The following is an 18360-nucleotide window of genomic DNA, read 5'->3' on the forward strand; positions in this document are numbered from 1 at the left end:
AAGCCTCTTGTGTCTTATTTAGACCTCATCATCTGCTGTGCTCAAAACCATTTTACAGACCAAGACAAGATGCAGACAAATTCAATGAACCAAAGAACTATGATATCTGTTTAACTACACCAATGTATATCTGAAAAATCTACCAGGGAACAAAATATATTCTGGTAATAGTAATAAGATCCAGTCTCACCTTTGTGCCGTCACTTAAAAGGTTATTTGTACACTGGGACAAATACCAAACGTGACTATGCATTGAATAATAATCATATTGTGGACTCTCATGAGGAGATCACTAACACTAGGGATGTTATAATAATAATAATCCTTGCATTTGATTTAGCGCTTTTCACGTTAGGAGGACGTCCCAAAGCGCTTCACAGAACACACTGTAAAGTGAATTGACTGTATATTTGTGGGCGAACGCGACAGCCAATCGCGCACAGCAATGTCCCACAAACAGTCGTAGATTGAAAATGACCAATTTATTATTGTTTTTTGTTTTGGAGGGATTATTATTAGGCGTGTGGAGTAAGGAAACTTGCCCAAGGTTTCGCCCTCTGCCTGGAATTGAACTCAGGTCTTTCGCTTGCAAAGTGAGTGCTCTAACCACTGAGCTACAGGACTCCACTGGTGTTGGTGTATTTAACAGCCTCGTGGCTTCATGGGAGCTTGTGGTTCTAGTTCAAACAACCATTGTTTTGAGAGAAAAAAAATCTAATTACACAAATTACCTCTGGGCTGTTTGTCGATTGCCACTAACGTAACCCGCTACATAGATGTTTCACAAGTGAAGTGCATACCTGGGAGAGCACAGGAAAAGGATATTGTCAGCTTCAGGTAGGTAGATCATCTGGCCCTTCAAACGCAAACAGCTGATTTCAGCACCTGTCAGGTCATCATCAGATTCTGCTTTTTCAACATTCAGCAATCCTTCCTAGAGGGAAACACCAGGACATATTTTAATGACCCAAACTAATCCCGAACTAGACATTAGTGGGAATTAGCTCTACGTGCACAAAAAGAGACTCAGGTTACCTTACTTCTTATCACAAAGACTGTGTTGATGTGGGAGAGGATTCCATGGAAGGTGAAGTCAATATGTGGTCGAACCAGAGAAAAAACTGACAAGAGGTTACAGCTTCCAGGCTGCAGCTAAAACAATGAACAAATTAAATACAATTGATGTGACACTACTGTACCTGAAACAATATCACTGAAAATGAATCTATTCCATAGTTAATAAATAAAAAGATAATTTTTTTTAATTCTATCCTTAATTAATGAGCATAAAGATGAAAAAGTAAAACTTTCCATAAAATATAAAACTATTGTTTAGTTCATATCATTCAGTCAAATGCCCCTCTATCAACAATTTGTCCAACAATTTGCTTCAAATCTAAACTTGGAATGACCCTACACGAGTGTAGCATTTGTCCACTGTGTATACCAGCAAGCTTTAGGGCCTACGTGAGTGAGATTACAAATTATTGGCTGTTATGTTCTATCAACTTGCATCCACCAGGTCATGGATGTCATCCAAATTCCTTTGGGACTCTTTTGTCCTTATATTCATAATTGACAGTGGCAGGTGCAAATCCAGTTATGGTGGTTCTTATCGAGATCCGATCCAATTAATGAGAAATTAATTTAAAAAAAGCGCACAAATATAAGCAAAGTTCTAGATGAGGAATGGAGACATTCTTTGAAGTTGTTAAATTTATAAGTTAGTTCTTCTGAATTTATTGTAATCGGTAATATTTTATCTTTTAATACTATCAGTCAAAGGTCTCTTGACTAGGTTCAACAACTTGCTTTAACTAAGCTTGGAACGACACTTCACCTAGATGACATCTTTCCATTACGTATACCAGCAAGTTTTAGAGATTCTGTGAGTGAGATTACCAGTTTACCAATGCAAATGGAAAGGGTTATTATTGGATGGTTACCTGTGGAAGAACACGATATATTGCATTCCCACACTGTGTCACCAGGAACTCCCTATCAAACATAATATGGAAAGGAAATGCTTTGCAAAATGTGTCTGGACTGATCCTGGACTCTTGGGTACCATTCTCTTCAAAACGATCCTGGTCTTCAGAGCAATCCTCTTCTGCTGAGTCTTTCTCTTCAATCAAGAATTGAATGTGATCACACTCTTCAGTCCTCTGCTGAATCACCTTAAAAGTTTAAGCAAGTAGAGAAATCAGCAAGATTTGTTGATCTTTTAAATGTAATCTCAACAGTATCTAAGGATCCTTCATCAGCTGTTTCTTCAATCGGAAGAATGCAGTGACCTTCACAATGCGTTTAAAATCTAATACAGCTGTTCAGTATTTCAATTAACCTAACAACTTTATTATATAAAAAAAATTATAGAGGCATATTTGCTAATGTAAAATATTCTAAAACTGATGTTCTAAAAGTGACATGGTACCTTTAAACTGAAAATAAGAAACATCATAAACCATCCTGGGGGAAAAATAAGGGCATGCTTTTCAAATATTCTCAGTTTGTGAAACTGAATGCAGACGTTTTATTCAAGAGGGTAGTAATAGAAACACATTGGGGTGATTTTCTGATCATTGGTAAATGCACTGACCTTGGTGGATGATGTGTCCGATTTTTATATGACTATTAAATTTACAGACTTTGGCAGTACGAGTGGGATTCTCTATGAGCATAAAGTACTCATGTAGATACCATGTTCACACAGCAACATTCCAAAAGCAGCATAAACTGTAATGCCACAAGCTTTGTCATCATCACTTAGCTTTATATGGCAGCTAAAGTCATGTTAGGTTTACTATCCTATAAACACAACATTTATTCAACGACGGTACTGCCACATCACCACATACGAAGTAGGGCTACATATTTAAAAACTCCTAAATATAATTTTAAAAAATCTAAAGTACATTATCACTTTAGAAATATTTGCCTTTTTTTAAAACTTCTAGCTAAAGTGAATATATAACTGTGCATATAGATTCTATAACAAAAAATATTTAATTGGTAAGATCATTTAAACAGTGAATGTCAGGTTTTTAAGTTAACAGTGAATCTCATTTGATAATGCAAGTGTGTTACCGTACTAGACTGTCAACAGATGAGAATCCAGGGTCAGACTGCTCATTTTTTAAAAAACATTTAATAATAATCCTTGCATTTGGTATAACGCAGTATCACGTCTTCGAGACGTCTCAAAGCACTTCACAAAATATACTGCAAAGTGAAATGACCGTATATTTTGTGGGTGAAGCACACATAAATTACACTGTTCTTCGTATAATGTAATCCAAGCTTGAACTAACAATATGGAGCTGAATCACTCTCTGTCTCATACCTGTTAACCGACTCCAAAATGTTATGTGGCGTGTAGTTAGCTTTGAGTTACATGAGCTAGAATCAATTACACAAAAGAAATTGAAATTCTGAACTGAGGCTTCTTCTCTCATTCCCGCTAATGAATTGTAATACCTGCAGGTCACACTGCAGGAGCCGCACCAATGATCTCAATTGGCAGGATCGGAGCACGCTATTGCCATGGTTACTATACTTTTAAACATCAAGATAAATCATCACTTACGACTTCAAAGATGTCAAACCACTCTCCTTTCTCCTCTGCATCCTTCATAACAAATCTTTTGAGGACTTTGATGTAGTACATTTTTTTCTCTCACCAGAGAAATGCAATGAGTTAATGCCTCGCTCTTTCCCTGACCTTGTTCCAAGATCGGTCACAAGACTTACCTCTTTGATTGAGCTTTCAGTTATCTTTCCCCTCCCCACTCCCCTCAGCTCCCAGCCCAGGACTATAAAGCACCTTGGGACATCCTTCTGACATGAAAAGTGCTATATAAATGTAAAAATTTAATTATATTTTTCTGTTTGAAATAAAGAAATGTTTTCAGGTTTCAGGTCTTCCATCAACTTCAGTTCACAACAGACATTTAAAATTCACAATATATCAGCAATGTGCGCACTCTGTACCTTGACATCCCCTTTCAATTCATTGTAATTCTTCTGTATCTCCAAGCACACAGAAAATATTGTAATATTTTCGGAAGATTATGCATTGAATCTGATTGTTGATAAACTTTCTAACCAGCAAAACAAGAGTGTTAACTTATTCCTCAAACTATCAACGTTAATGAATTTGCAGCCCAACAATCTGACACACTGTCCTGCTAAAATATGGCAAAACTCACCAATCTCTTTGCTCTACCTTTAGCGACTAAGCCTTCAGTCACCATGTCCATACTCTCTGGAACTCTGCTTCAAAGCTTCTATGCCTTGATACCTCTCCATGCCTTCAAAAACCCCTAAATGCTTCTGTTTCATGATATCTTTGGTCAAGATCTTTACAATTCCAATTACCATATTTGGTATCTGTCCATCATACCAGTAAAGCCCATTGGGACATCCTTCTATGTAAAATGCACTGTATACATGTTGTAATTGGATTGTTCTAAGTAAACTCATTGTTTTGCTGTATCCTATATATTTGCAAATAAACAAAATCTTTTTATTTGATATAGCATCTATCACGTTGAGAGAACATCTCAAAGCACTCTTCAGAATTTAATGTGGCCTCTGATGACTAAGTAGATATGTCTGAGGCTCCATGACATCCTCCCTCAGAATAACTTAATTGAAGAGATCTTTCAGGTCATTGACCCACTGCTCCTTCTTGACTCATTTTTGCTATGGTTTCCATTCATGATCATTGTTAATATTAGTATTGATACCAGGGTTAATATACACTAGACATGGGCCTGAGCCTAATAATGACCTTGTTCTCCGGCTCTGGAGTTTCTTTCTGATTAGTTGCTCTTTTGACACTCAGTTCAGTCCTTTCCAGAGACAATCATTCACATGCCAGAGTTGATAGGTGATAACATTCTCACGTAAACAAAAATCATTCGATTAACTTGAAAACCCTATAACTTGTTTAAGGTAAAGCCACTGGAATTTAGACGCTAAGGTGCTCTGCATAATGCAATGCAAATTTAATGCACTAAGTCTCCAGATAACTTTTCAAGATAATATAATAATAATAATAATAATAATCCTTGCATTTGATATCGCGCTTTTCACGTCTTCTAGACGTCCCAAAGCTCTTCACAGAATATACTGTAAAGTGAATTGACTGTATATTTGTGGGCGAATGCGGCAGCCAATTGCGCACAGCAGTTTGTGGGACACTCCAATGCAGCACAATGTTTTTTTTTTGAGGGATTATTATTAGGCGTGTGGGTTTAGGAAACTTGCCCAAGGTTTCGCCCTGCCTGGAATTGAACTCAGGTCCCTCAATTGCAAAGCGAGTGCTCTAACCAATGAGCTACAGGACTCCACTGGGGTTAAGTCACCACATTGTGGACAAGATGGTTTGCTGCAATGCCATCTAGTCTCCTCCACATCAGACAATTCAACATTAAATTTAAGACTGGAATTAATTTAATTTAAGAAGGCAAACATGTGGAAATAATCACTTTGTCAGTGAAGTAATTTGAAGTAATTTTCATTGCAGTATGAATGTTGGCAGTCCAAGCCCAATTGGTCTCAACTAAAATGAATTGTAGCAGTCTTAATGGGGGCATAACATAATTGTAACAGCCAAAACATGAAGCAGTAAAGGCATGATTGTAAACTGAATGACAAAGGTTGCTGTTAATAAACTGCAGTAAAGTGGCAAAAGAAGCCATTCATGTAAATGATCAGCCAAAGGCAGAACATGCAGAGAGACTGAAATTACACGGGGACTAAACAAAGTTGAATTGCTATTTTCCCAATTTAAAGCATGAACCCAAATTGCAAAAAGTGAGCTTAAACTGACCAGGATGATAGTTCAATATAAATTGTCACGCAAACTGATACAGTAATAACTGTACTCAATCAAATGGAGTTTTAGTTGTACAAACGTGCATAGTATCATTTACAAAAAATGTGCAACCCATAATTTACCATAATGCTTATTATAATGAAATGTTCACTCTCAGTTGCTAAGACTGTATAAAGAGAGTAATTTTACCTTCATTTCTATTTCAGTGCCATGAATCTGCTGTGCCACTGTCTTAATTATTCCAATTACAATATCCTGTAAACCCTCCCTCTCCGAATAGTAATGCAAGAGAAGTCCTTTCCCTTTGTCTGCATCTGTGCATCGAAATGATGGTGCACGCATTCCTGGGTAGATTGTAGCCAGGTGATCATGTAAAGCATCTAGGTTCTGAAAAAAATATATCAGTTGTAATTATAACTGAAATTTAACATATGATAAAAGTTATTATTACATAAACAGTGATGTTAATATAAAGTATGCTTTCATAGATGTTTGATATAAGTTCAATTACAAAATCCTTATTGATTAGCATCTTTGTGAAAAATACTGCATTATGTAACAAGGAAATATACTGTGGGTTTTATGAAACTGGCAAGAACTGCTTTGTTGCCTCGCTTATCACATGTGCTGTTACTGGAGATGCACCAGGAAAATTCAGTGTCAAAACCATAGATCAACTGTAAGATGCATTATACAATCTAGCCCATGGCTTCAACTAATATGTTCTTGTTCATTTGGAAAAAAAAGCAATTATATTCCAAAAGTTTTGCAATTCTTCTTTTAACCAAACATTAAAAAAAATTCATTTTCAACAAAAATAATTTGTTGAAAAAAAATGAAAAATAAATTGAAAGCTGAGACTCTTCTGCTATTGGCAATGTTTACCAATCTCTATGCGCCTGCAAATTTTATTTGAAATAAATCTTCATTTACTGCTTAGCAGAAAATGGTACTTTTGCCAGCAAGTGCATTTTTTGCTATTTTACAATCACATCCCATGTTTCTATTTATAACAAACTGACTGCGAAGATATTTTGTGGGACAACCACTTGAAGGGTCACAGCTTTTAAATAGCGGATTTTATGCTAACATTTCATTTCAGTTTTTGTATTCTTCTGCATTCGTTACAATCAGCAAATTAATGAAGCACTTTATCATGGTGCTTATTTGAAAAGTACAACATGTAATATTGTGACTACCTCAAGCCGCTAACAGGCAGTAAGTTCCCAAGTCACATCAATATTGGTCCTCCAAAACCTCATTACAATATTATGATGTTATTACTCTGCTGAAATATTATTAACCAAGGAGGTAAATTATCACATTATATAAACATGTAGAGAAATTTTAGAAATCTGTGCTGTAAAATTCCATGATTCTATGAAGCAATCCACACTGACTTTGTTCAGATTTAGAAATTAAATGCATCGCTTGCATCATTTACCAAATATCCCAAACTTAAAAAATAAGGTTAGAAAATTATTTTATTTATCTATCTTTGGATGAATGTTTTGCTCATCATGATGAGAAGCATCTATGCTTGGAAAAGGAACAGTTTGTTTGATCTATGTTTGATCTCTAACTGTGAGCAATCAGCACTCACAAATCACCACAGGAATAGGCACAGAGTAAAGCTTTGTATACATTTCTTCACCCAATGTTTAAACCCCTTGATGGACTAGTACAACTATTTCCCTTCCCAAATGGTGTGTCCTTAGAGTAACCCTTTTGATTTAGAGCCAGTTGTTTACTCAATTATGTGCTGCCTTGTGCTATAGAAGTCTAGAAATCATAGCTTTTTTCAGGACCGAAGCCTATCAAGTCTGTACTGGCTCTCTGTGAGAGCTACTGTTCAGTTCTACTTCCCTGCCTTTTCGCTATACCCTTTAATATTGTTTCCTTTTCAAATGTTTGTAAAAGTTATTGTGATAATTCACCATCATTCGATTCCTTTCATCCTCCACAACAAACCAGACATGACAGTTTTCTGGTGGATGTACCCACAAGGAGTTAGATTGAGATTGCCTCCAAATCATCTTGCACAGTATTCTTACAGCCAAAAGAGATAGAAAATGCTAAGGAAAGCTGGATTCCTTCCCATGAGAAAGGATGACATCCTAATCGACTGAACTGAAGTTGCTCCAAACCACAATATTCGATCAATCTTTGGTTTGCATTCCTGCTACAAAACAAACCAGCTTTTTCCAGAGTTTGCGGGCTTTCTACCATTATCTTCACTATTTTGTGTTTATGTTTAATTATGTTTAAGTGAAACACAATCCAAAAATAAGAGTAACTTTTGCCCCCCCATACTAATTGATTAATATGATATAAAATAGCAACTATCTGAACTAACAGAGGCAAATTTGTTGGCAGAAATTTTCCTTTGGAAAGAAGGAAAAAAAGGATTTTCAAAAGAACTGTTTTCACTTTACTGCTATTCCTTTAATTTTTCTCCCTGTCCGGTTATATTTGATCGTAAAAAGAATCATTCTTGACTTAAGCAGTCAATGATTCCTAGTCATGAACCCAGCTTTTAGCGGACTACTACAATATATTCGAATACTGTACAACCAAACTGGCTGAAACCCTTTTTGTACAAGATCCTGAAATTAAAAGGATCTGGAAATCACTTGATCTTATTCATTAAATGTACCACTGTATGTATAGGAGTATTATTATTGTCGTCTGATGTGAACATTGGTGAGTGAAAGATTAAGCTCCCTGCTGCTTTAAACTTACTCCCAAACTACAGAATGCAAGTGTAACATACTTTTGATAGTTTTAGGAATTTAACATTATTACAATGATGGCTTGACTCTCAGGACAACACAAATGGGTTTACTCTTCAGCTCGTAATCTCTCCATGGGAAACTCTGACAGGTTTTCTTGTTCACAGCTTCAACTTCCTAGTACAGTAGTTCAGCTTTCCATTAGCTATAAAACAGATCTATAAAGCCAAATTTCAACCACTGAAAAACTATTTTCTATAGAGGCATTTAATTTCCAAAATAAACATTAGGATCAAGGAAGCAGCAGAAGAAAATAACTTGTTTTAGACACAAGTGTTAAAATATGTAGAAAATGATCACACTGAATCAAATCTTTTAAAAATGGGCATGAATGAGACGAAAAAAAAACAGAAGGGGAAAAAGGGCAAGCATAGGTAAATGTAAAAATATTCAGTATTTATTTGTTTTTATTTTTGTCTGTTAAGATTAATATTACCACATGGCAATTCTGTTATAACTTGATCTAAGCCAGGGGAGCCGGGCGCGAGTGGGGGTGATGGGGTCACAGAGTCTGATGCAGGAGAGGACACAAGCTGCAGAGTTCCGGATGATCTGCAGCTTGTGGAGGGAAGAGTTGGGGAGGCTGACAAGGAGGGAGGTAGTCGAACCTTGAGGTGACGAAAGCATGTATGAGGTTTTCAGCGGTCTGAGGGGTGAGACAGTAGCAGAGTCGAGCAATGTTATAATAATATAATAATAATGTTGCGGAGGTGGAGGAAGGCTGAGCGGGTCATGGCATGTATATGGGGGAGAAAGGAGAGTTGAGGTGTCAAATAAGATGCTCAAATTGGAGGCGGTGTGAGAGATAAGACCTGAACCATTCAAGGACAGAACCTTAAAGGTTGAGGTGAGAGGAGAGGCGGTGGAGGAGGATGGAGCGGTCCACAGTATCGAAGGCAGCAGAGAGGTCGAGGATGCCGATGAGGCAGAGGATGCCCTGGTGACAGATGGACAAAATGTCGTTTGTCACCTTGACCAGAGCAGTTTCCGTGCTGTGAGCAGCACGAAAACCCAATTGGAGTGGCTCGTGAAGGGAGTGGTAGGAGAGGAATGAGTGAAGCTGGGAAGCAATGACTCTTTCAAGGACCTTCAAAAGAAAAGGGAGGTTGGAGATGGGCTGGTAGTTAGAAGACAGGGATGGGTGCAGGGAAAGTTTTTTCAGGATGGGAGTTATTGTAGCTGTTTTTAGGGGGATGGAAATGGTGCCAGATGAAAGGGAGAGATTGATGGTGAAGGAGAGTAGAGGGGTGAGCTGGGGATGGAGCTGGGAGGTAAGGAGAGGGGTGGGGGTGGGGTCAAGGGAGCAGGTGGTGTACTTCATTAGACAAGAAGTGCCAACAGCGGCAAACTGACCTCTATTTAAAACATTAGAGTGTGAATAATCAATGGGAAATGCCATTATAATGTTAATTTTTACCAAACAGCATATGATTTACTCACCATAGCATTTTATTTCAGATTTGCTTCTTTTTGCTTTCTGTACATTACTGTCATTGAATATTCACAGAGAAGTCATTTGTTATGATTATCTTTATAATTGTATCTCCAAACAGAATCATATTTACCTGCAAAAACTCCCTAACGTTGGAGCCCAGAACACGAAGGATTGTGTCATAACCAGATTCTTGGCAGAATTCAAAAAACATCTTTCCAAACATTTGCAGGATTTCACCAGCATCAATTTCTGTGAAAGATTAATCAAGCAACAGAAGAATTTTTTGTGAGACTTTATTTCAAATAACTCATAAAGGTTTTTCTCAGAGGTTCCATTTATTTATAAAACATTTAGCAAAGCTGTTGATGCTGACATCTAAAGTTCAGTTCATACAGCTTTTACTTTGTACCGTCTTCAAATACAAAGTATTCACACATCAATGTATTTATGAATGGTTCAAGCTGAACTTTTCAAAGCAATTACTTGTGCTTATGTTAGAAATCATACAATGTCAAAGGGGATTACTGTTAAACCTGATTAGCTACACTAACCTCCCTGCAATGTCAATAGGTTATCAAATAATTGGTTATGACCCACCTGTTCTGTTGATATTCTGACACTAATACAATTGGAAGCCAAGCAGTCAATGTTCTACAGCCTAATCAGTATCTATAATAACTTACACAAGTGTTTTTTTCTGAGAACCAATGCAAGGTTTATTTATTACTTAACACTGCAGAAGTGAGGAGGAAGCTGTTGGTGTACAGTGAGGTACCTTCACAACAGTAGTGCCTTGAGATGCAGTTACAGTGTATTCCTGGGATACATAGAGGTGGGAGGGGTTGAGGTCATGGATTTTCATCCTCTCCTCCTCCCCTCTACCCTGTCGGCACACACCCAATGAGTCCTACTTTCTTAGAGCTATTACTATGCATCCGTTTTGTCTGTGGTAAGTGTACTTTTATGGCTGTTACATTTGGTGATAAATTTCTCAAGCTTTGTCTAAGAAGGACCAAATGTATCAGTGTTGTTTGAGCATACAGTGGGGAACAATTTCCTTTAAGTGTAGAATATTATTTTCAGTATACCCATGAATTAATTTCTCCCTGAGGCCAAACCTGTAGGTCCTCATACTACTACAATCTTATCTATCTTAGCTCAGAGAATAGGAGACTTGTTCCAATGGTACATTCCACAAGCAGCGTATCCTTTGATATGCCCATACCCCAAAATAAAACATGACTAGGTATTAACTCTTTCAACGTTTATTTTCCAGAACCACAAACCTCACATTAATAAGCTTGTGGCTGTTAAACATTTTACCTCAGCCCCACCATTATATTGTTAAAGATAACAATGACGTATTTCCTTCAACTTCAGTTTTACCTGAAAATATATCAGTAACCTAATATATAGCTACATTTCTTAATCTTGTGATTTTAGACAAGATCATGCATATGCACTATACACTTGCAACATTCCTAATATGGAAGTGAGTTCTAGCCATTGTATACTGCAAAAATGATTTTTCTAAGAGTAAAATATTCAATACAAAATTACATTTGTGAAGCGCCTTTCATTTTGGGAGGACGTCCCAAGGCGCTGAACAGTCTTGGATTAGGACCCGAGAGGGGAAGGGGACTTTATTTATATAATAACTTTATTATTAAAATTACCTTTTAATCTGTGAAATAATATTTCCACAGTGATTAGGCTAAATTCATATATGAATATTAATTCCTCGCAAAAAAAACTTGCATTGTCACGTGATAAATAATAGAAATGGACAAATGTATAAGAAAGACAACAATAATAACAACAACTTGCATTTATGTCACGCCCTTCACACAGGGTAGCTCATAACTATGGCAGAGGTTGATGCTGCCAGGATTGTGGGGAGGTGACTGTAGGCATGGTCGAAGGGTAAGATCTTCAGGCAGTCAGTGGATTGGGGTGTAAGCAGGTTGGAGAGGGAGTAGGTGGCAGGGCACGAAGTGTTCTATACACGAATGTGAGTGGAGTCTGGAGTGAGGATCCGGGCAACAGAATTTCAAATTAATTTGATTTTATAAAAGATGGAACTATGGAGACCAGCAAAGAGGGCATTGGAATAATTGAGACGGGAGGTGACGAATGTGTGGATAAAGATTTTGATTGTGTTGGGTGTGAGGTAAAGTCGGAGGCTGGCAATGTGGGGAAGTGGAGAAAATGGTCCTAGATGTGGGGTAGGAAGGATAACTGGAAATCAAACCTTGCAAACAGGTTCAGTAAGTCTGAGGGATAGGCCATGGAGGTTAAGGAGGTCAGAGCCATAGGTGAAAAAGCATTGACAGGAGCTGAGGAGTATAGTTCCCACCTTGTCATCATTCAGTTGCAGTAAGTTGAGCTCATCCACTTATTGATGTCTGACAAGCAAGAGGAAGAACATTGGTGGACCTGGGGTCACAGCGGAGACGGAGTATATTTAGGTGCTATTCACATACATTTGGAAGTTGGCCCCATGTCTACGGATGACACTGTTGAGAGGGAGTATATAAATGAGGAAATGAAGGGGGTCAAGGATGGAACCTTGGGGTATGGCACAGGTAACCCAGCAGGGGCTGGAAGAAAAAAAGTGAGAGGAGACAAAGTGATTTCAGTTGGGTAAGTAGGCGAGTGAGGTCTACCTAAGGTGGTTGAGGGAGGAGAGGCGGTCGAGGGAGGATGCATGATCAACTATGTCGAAGGCATCAGACAGGTCCAGGATGACAAGGAAGCAGAGGGAACCCTAGGTACAGAGACAGAGGTGTAATTATGACTTTGGCAAGCGCCGGCTTGGTGCTGTGGGCAGGGTGGAAACTTGATTGAAGGAGATCAAGTAGGGAGTGGAGGGAGAGGTGAGAGCGAAAGTGGTTGCCAACAACAAATACATATTCCGAGGTAGAATTTCCACCATTTGTGGGTTAAAGTGCTTATCCTCTAAAGTGATGGTAAAGCTGTGTATGATCTACAAACAATGCGTACAGATCTTAAAGCAGGCCTGCAGTAGTTGAGAAGCTGAACATTTCCAGTCACAAATAGTTGAAACTATGACTTGCCTCAAGGATATGTGTCACTCAAATCTATTGGAACAAGGCATAGTTGAGGTTATCGAATGACAGCTTGATAGAACAGTCACAAGGTCACATTCAGTTGAAGAAGACCCATTTGGCCTCATCCCACCATCTTACAAATACAGCATCAAGCTATTTCTTAAATGAGTTCACTATACTGACCTCAGCCACATATCTAAATAACATGTTCCAGCTGTTGAATCCCCTCTGTATAAAGAAATGTGTCTGCCCTACAATTAAATAATTCTTACGTTTGGTACAGCACCTTTCATGTCAGGAGGCCATCCCAAAGCATTTCACAAGATGTACTGTAAAGTGGAGTGAGTATACTTTTTTGTGGGTCAACCAAGTTGCGCAAGGCAATGTCCCACAAACAGCCATCGGGTCAGTGATCAATTTTATTGGGGGACTGTTGGTTAGGTCACCAGAAGAAACTGCCTTCTCTTTTCAAATAATGCCATGGGATCTTTAATGTCCCCCTGAACAGGTAGATGGGGCTTCGGTTTGTTGTCTGATCCGAAGAATGGATTGTGCTTCATAATCATGAATCTGCTCCCACTTATCCTGCGACCTTCCAGTATCTGAACATATTGCTCTGAGTTTATATGCTCTATCCCATTTAGTATCTCACATGCTTCTATAATATCCCAATGTTTGACATTTTGTTTCAAGGCTGAAGAATCCTGGCCTATCTTCTTGTTTTTCATAGCTTATCTGGTGATCAGCCTCTCTGTTCTCCACTGTACTGCTTCTGAGGCTCAGGCATCTCCCATATGTCGTGGTGACCAGAACTGCCTTCAATATTTCGGATGAGACGAACAAAAGCACTGAACAGCTTGAGTATAACTTACTGAATTATTTTGGCAATGTAATCCATCATACTATTGGCTTGGTTAATTGCTGCCTTATGTTGTTTGGAGATGATGAATGGCAAGTCAACAAATAACTGAGGTCTCTTTCAACTCCTTCCCGACCTTTGTCAAGTTCTATCCCATTAATGGAGTTCATGTGCTTTCTATTTTTTACTTCCTATGTGCAGCACCTTGCATTTATCTGATTGAACTTAATTTATCAGTAAACTCTGTTTACTGCATGCTATGCATATTCTTGTGTACAGGTGCATAACCTGTTGTACTTTATGTGCTATCTTCTCTGATTCCACAGTTCATCCTAATTTACCAGCTTCTACAAATTTAATAACCTTGCACTGAGTCAGCGAATCCAGGTTATTGTGTGTACAGGCACAGAGCAGACCCCTGAGCCATTCCCCTCAATACTTCCCCCATTATTCTGCACAAGAGCAAACAATTTTACCACACAAGGAACACTAGCATTATCTGTCTTCTGACAACTTGATCTTGATCAATATCAAACCAACAGGAAATGGGTGGTATAAACAGCTGATGGAAAATGCATTAAACAAATATATTCAGAAATTAAAGTGCCATATTGTGCATGTGATTTATAATTGACATGCTATCATTAATGTTGTCTATATATAAAGGAAAAAAATTATTTCCGCAATGTGTTTTAATCTGGTAATGATTAATGTTTATCCATTGTCTCCTAAAATAGGTCAGAACACTTTGTACAAAATAAAAGTAATGTCATTAATTACATCAATATTTGAGCAAGCATAAAGCGCAGTAGATCATATCAGCGCAGTTAAATAGAGACTTATAAATGTCATATCAAAAGGACATGCCCAAGAAAAAACTGCTAACATGCAAACCATATGTTATCGATACCATTGGTATTCAGTAGAGAAGCTTTTGCTTTAAAACAATAAATACTATTGTTCACCATAATATCCAAAAGGTATAATAAATAGCATACAGATGAATGATAAAATGAAATGCCAATACATTGATTATCAAAGTGACTTTATTTCTCTAATAAAATAATAATCCTTGCATTTGATAAAGCGCTTTTCACGTCTTCTAGACGTCTCAAAGCGCTTCACCCCCCCTTGACCCCCCCCCTTGACCCCATCCCCACTCCACTCCTTATCTCCCAGCTCCACTTTCTTGCCCCACATATCACTGACATCATCAACCTGTCCCTCTCCTCTGGCTCTGTCCCCATTCCATTAAAAACTGCCACCATCACGCCCACCCTGAAAAAACCCTCCCTTGATGCGTCGCAGCTATCAAGCTACCGGCCCATCTCCAACCTCCCCTTTCTCTCCAAGGTCTTGGAAAGAGTTGTCGCCTTCCCAACTGCGCTCTTTCCTTTCCACCCATTCACTTTTCGAACCCCTTCAGTCAGGTTTCCGTGCTGCCCATAGCACAGAAACTGCCCTGGTCAAGGTCACCAATGATATCCTGACCATCTGTGACCAGGGCTCCCTCTGTCTCCTCGTCCTCCTCGACCGTATCGGCAGCATTCGATACGGTCGACCACGCTATCCTACTCCACCGCTTGTCCTCCCACCTCAACCGTCAAGGCACTGTCCTTGAATGGTTTAGGACGTACCTTTCTCACCGTCTTCACTTTGTCTCGACGAATGGCTTCTCCTCCACCCCCCGTACTGTCTCATGTGGTGTCCCTCAGGGCTCTGTCCTCGGTCCCCTCCTCTTCACTCTCTATATGCTCCCCCTTGGTGACATCATCCGCAGACATGGAGTTAACTTCCACATGTATGCGGATGACACCCAACTCTACCTTTCCTCCTCTACTCTCAACTCCACGACCACCGATGTCCTGACAGCTGCCTGTCCGACATCGAGTCCTGGACGAGAGACAACTTTCTTCAGCTCAACGAGCGAAAAACCGAGGCCCTCCTGATTGGCTCACGTCAGCGCCTCCACACCTCAGGCGCTGACACCATCAGCATCCAAGGCTGCACTCTCCACCTCTCAAAGCCAGTCAGGAACCTCGGCGTTTTGTTCGACCCTGAGCTGTCCTTTCTCCCTTACATCCGCACCACAACTGGCACCGCCTTCCATCACCTTCGGAACATCGCCAGACTACGGCACTGCCTCACCCCTCACGCTGCTGAAACCCTGGTCCACGCCTTTGTCACCTCAAGGCTGGACTATGGGAACTCTCTCCTCGCCGGCCTTCCCGCCACCTCCCTCCACAAGCTGCAGGTCATTCAGAACTCTGCAGCTCGTGTACTGTCCCGCACCAGGCTTCGGGACCACATCACTCCCACCCTCGCTCGCCTCCACTGGCTCCCCATCCCCCAGAGGATTGACTTCAAGATCCTCATCCTCACCTACAAGGCCATTCACGGCCTTGCTCCCTCCTACCTCTCCAACCTACTATCCCCCTACCTACCTGCCCGTACCCTCCGTTCGTCTGGCTCTGGTCTGCTCCAATTCCCCCGCCCCAACCGCCCTACCATCGGTGGTCGGGCCTTCAGCCTCTCAGCCCCCAGGCTCTGGAACTCCATCCCCCAGTGCCTTCGCCTTGCTTCCTCCCTTTCCTCCTTCAAGGCCGGTCTCAAAACCTTTCTCTTTGACCGAGCCTTCAGCTCCCCTCTCGACTCTCTTCCCCCTCCTCGCTCCCTCCCTTCCCTCCCCTCACCCTGACCATTTCCCCCCTCCTTGCTCCCTCCCTTCCCTCCCCTCACCCTGACCATTTCCCCCCTGCTCGGGTCATGACCCAACTGTGCAGCGCCTTGGGACGTCCTCCTGACGTGAAAGGCGCTTTATAAATGGAATCTTGTTGTTGTTGTTGTTGTTCACAGAATATGCTGTAAAGTGAATTGACTGTATCTTTGTGGGCGAAACGTGGCAGACAATTGCGCACAGCAGTGTCCCACAAACAGTCGTGGATTGAAAATGGCCAATTTATTATTGTTTTGTTTTGGAGGGATTATTATTAGGCGTGTGGAGTCAGGAAACTTGCCCAAGGTTTCGCCCTGCCTGAAATTGAACCCAGATGTCTTGCTTGCAAGGCCAGTGCTCTAACCACTGAGCTACAGGACTCCGATCTAACCATTTTTACCCGTCCCCTCTTTGACTCTTTTTCTTCTACTGGGGTACAGTTCCACAAGAACAGGTCATCCTCAGTAAATTTCCTAAATTACCATTTTGTATGGGTGTGTTTTTAAAGTGAGAGTTGGCAGACTCTTCGTGGCCGGATGGTTGTGGGGGAGTCACAATTGAGAACAATCTTGTTCGCAACCAAATGTCTATACACATGCAACTTCAAGCAATAGTATCTGTATAGCAATCCTGGAGTCAAAACACTGTATGATGTTTTCCTCCATAACCAAAGGTATTACAGCCAATTGCAGTGCCGTGACTGCTGTGCCAGCAGGATCCGCTAACTCAGCACAATACAATACATAAAAAGAATAATCCTTGCAATTGATATAGTGCCTTATCACATTGTTGAGACGTCTCAAAGTGCACGATACAACAGAATACAATACAATACAAAAGAATACAACAGAATACAATACAATACAAAATTACATTTGTAAAGCGTCTTTCACATCAATAGGACGTCCCAAGACGCTGAACAGTAAGGGATTAGGACCTGAGCGGGGAGGTGGGGTGGGTTGGGATCAGGGAGGGTGGAGGGCAGAAAGGGTAGGAGGGTAGCTGAAGGCACAGTCTAAGAGGAAGGACTTGAGGCATGTCTTGAAGGAAACAAGGGAGGAAGCGAGGCGAAGGGAATGTGGGATGGAGTTCCAGAGGGTGCGGACAGAGAGGCTAAAGGTCCGGATGCCGATGGTGGGGCGGGCCGGGCGGGGGACACTTTGTTTCCTTCAATAGCTTCTTCTCCTGCCCTTACATTGTCATCTGTAGTATCTAACTTCTCTATCCTCATTCCTCTCCCTTTCCTTACCTGCGTGCTCTCCCTTGGTGATATCATTTGTAAACTTGAGATTAATATCCACATGTATGTGGATGACACCCAAATCTACCTCTTTTACCCTGAAGTCTACTGATATTCTGGATAACCTCAACTTTCATCAGCTCACAAATCGAAAGCCATCATCATCAGCTCCCATCAAGAAGCTCTCTTGCTATTAGCTCCAACTTGCTTCACCTTCCCGATCTCTCAATGCAACTCAATAAATCAGTGCACAACATTGCTTTCGGTTCGACCCTCAACTCTCTTTTCTCCCTCACATCTAGCCTCTGATCAAGACTACTCTCTGCATCTTTGTCACATCAACCTACTGTGTTCCTACCGCAGGCCAACCATTCCAAAACCCTCATCCACCCCTTTGTCAAGTCC

General features: G+C 40.3%; 1 protein-coding gene across 3 annotated transcripts in view; it reads right to left on the minus strand.

Moving 5' to 3' along the window:
* gucy1b1 (guanylate cyclase 1 soluble subunit beta 1) overlaps positions 1–18360 on the minus strand; it is a 47766-nt gene that overhangs the window by 12645 nt on the left and 16761 nt on the right. For all 3 annotated transcript variants that reach the window (XM_042345393.1, XM_007906572.2, XM_042345394.1), the window contains 5 exons: positions 10200–10318; positions 6032–6229; positions 1947–2177; positions 1036–1152; positions 801–934 (listed from right to left, as the gene is read on the minus strand). In XM_042345393.1, the coding sequence (XP_042201327.1) occupies positions 801–934; positions 1036–1152; positions 1947–2177; positions 6032–6229; positions 10200–10318 (799 nt within the window). The remainder of the gene's footprint in view (positions 1–800; positions 935–1035; positions 1153–1946; positions 2178–6031; positions 6230–10199; positions 10319–18360) is intronic.

Source organism: Callorhinchus milii, unplaced genomic scaffold (assembly GCF_018977255.1).
Source record: "Callorhinchus milii isolate IMCB2004 unplaced genomic scaffold, IMCB_Cmil_1.0 Scaffold44, whole genome shotgun sequence".
NCBI classification, from domain to species: Eukaryota; Metazoa; Chordata; class Chondrichthyes; order Chimaeriformes; family Callorhinchidae; genus Callorhinchus; species Callorhinchus milii.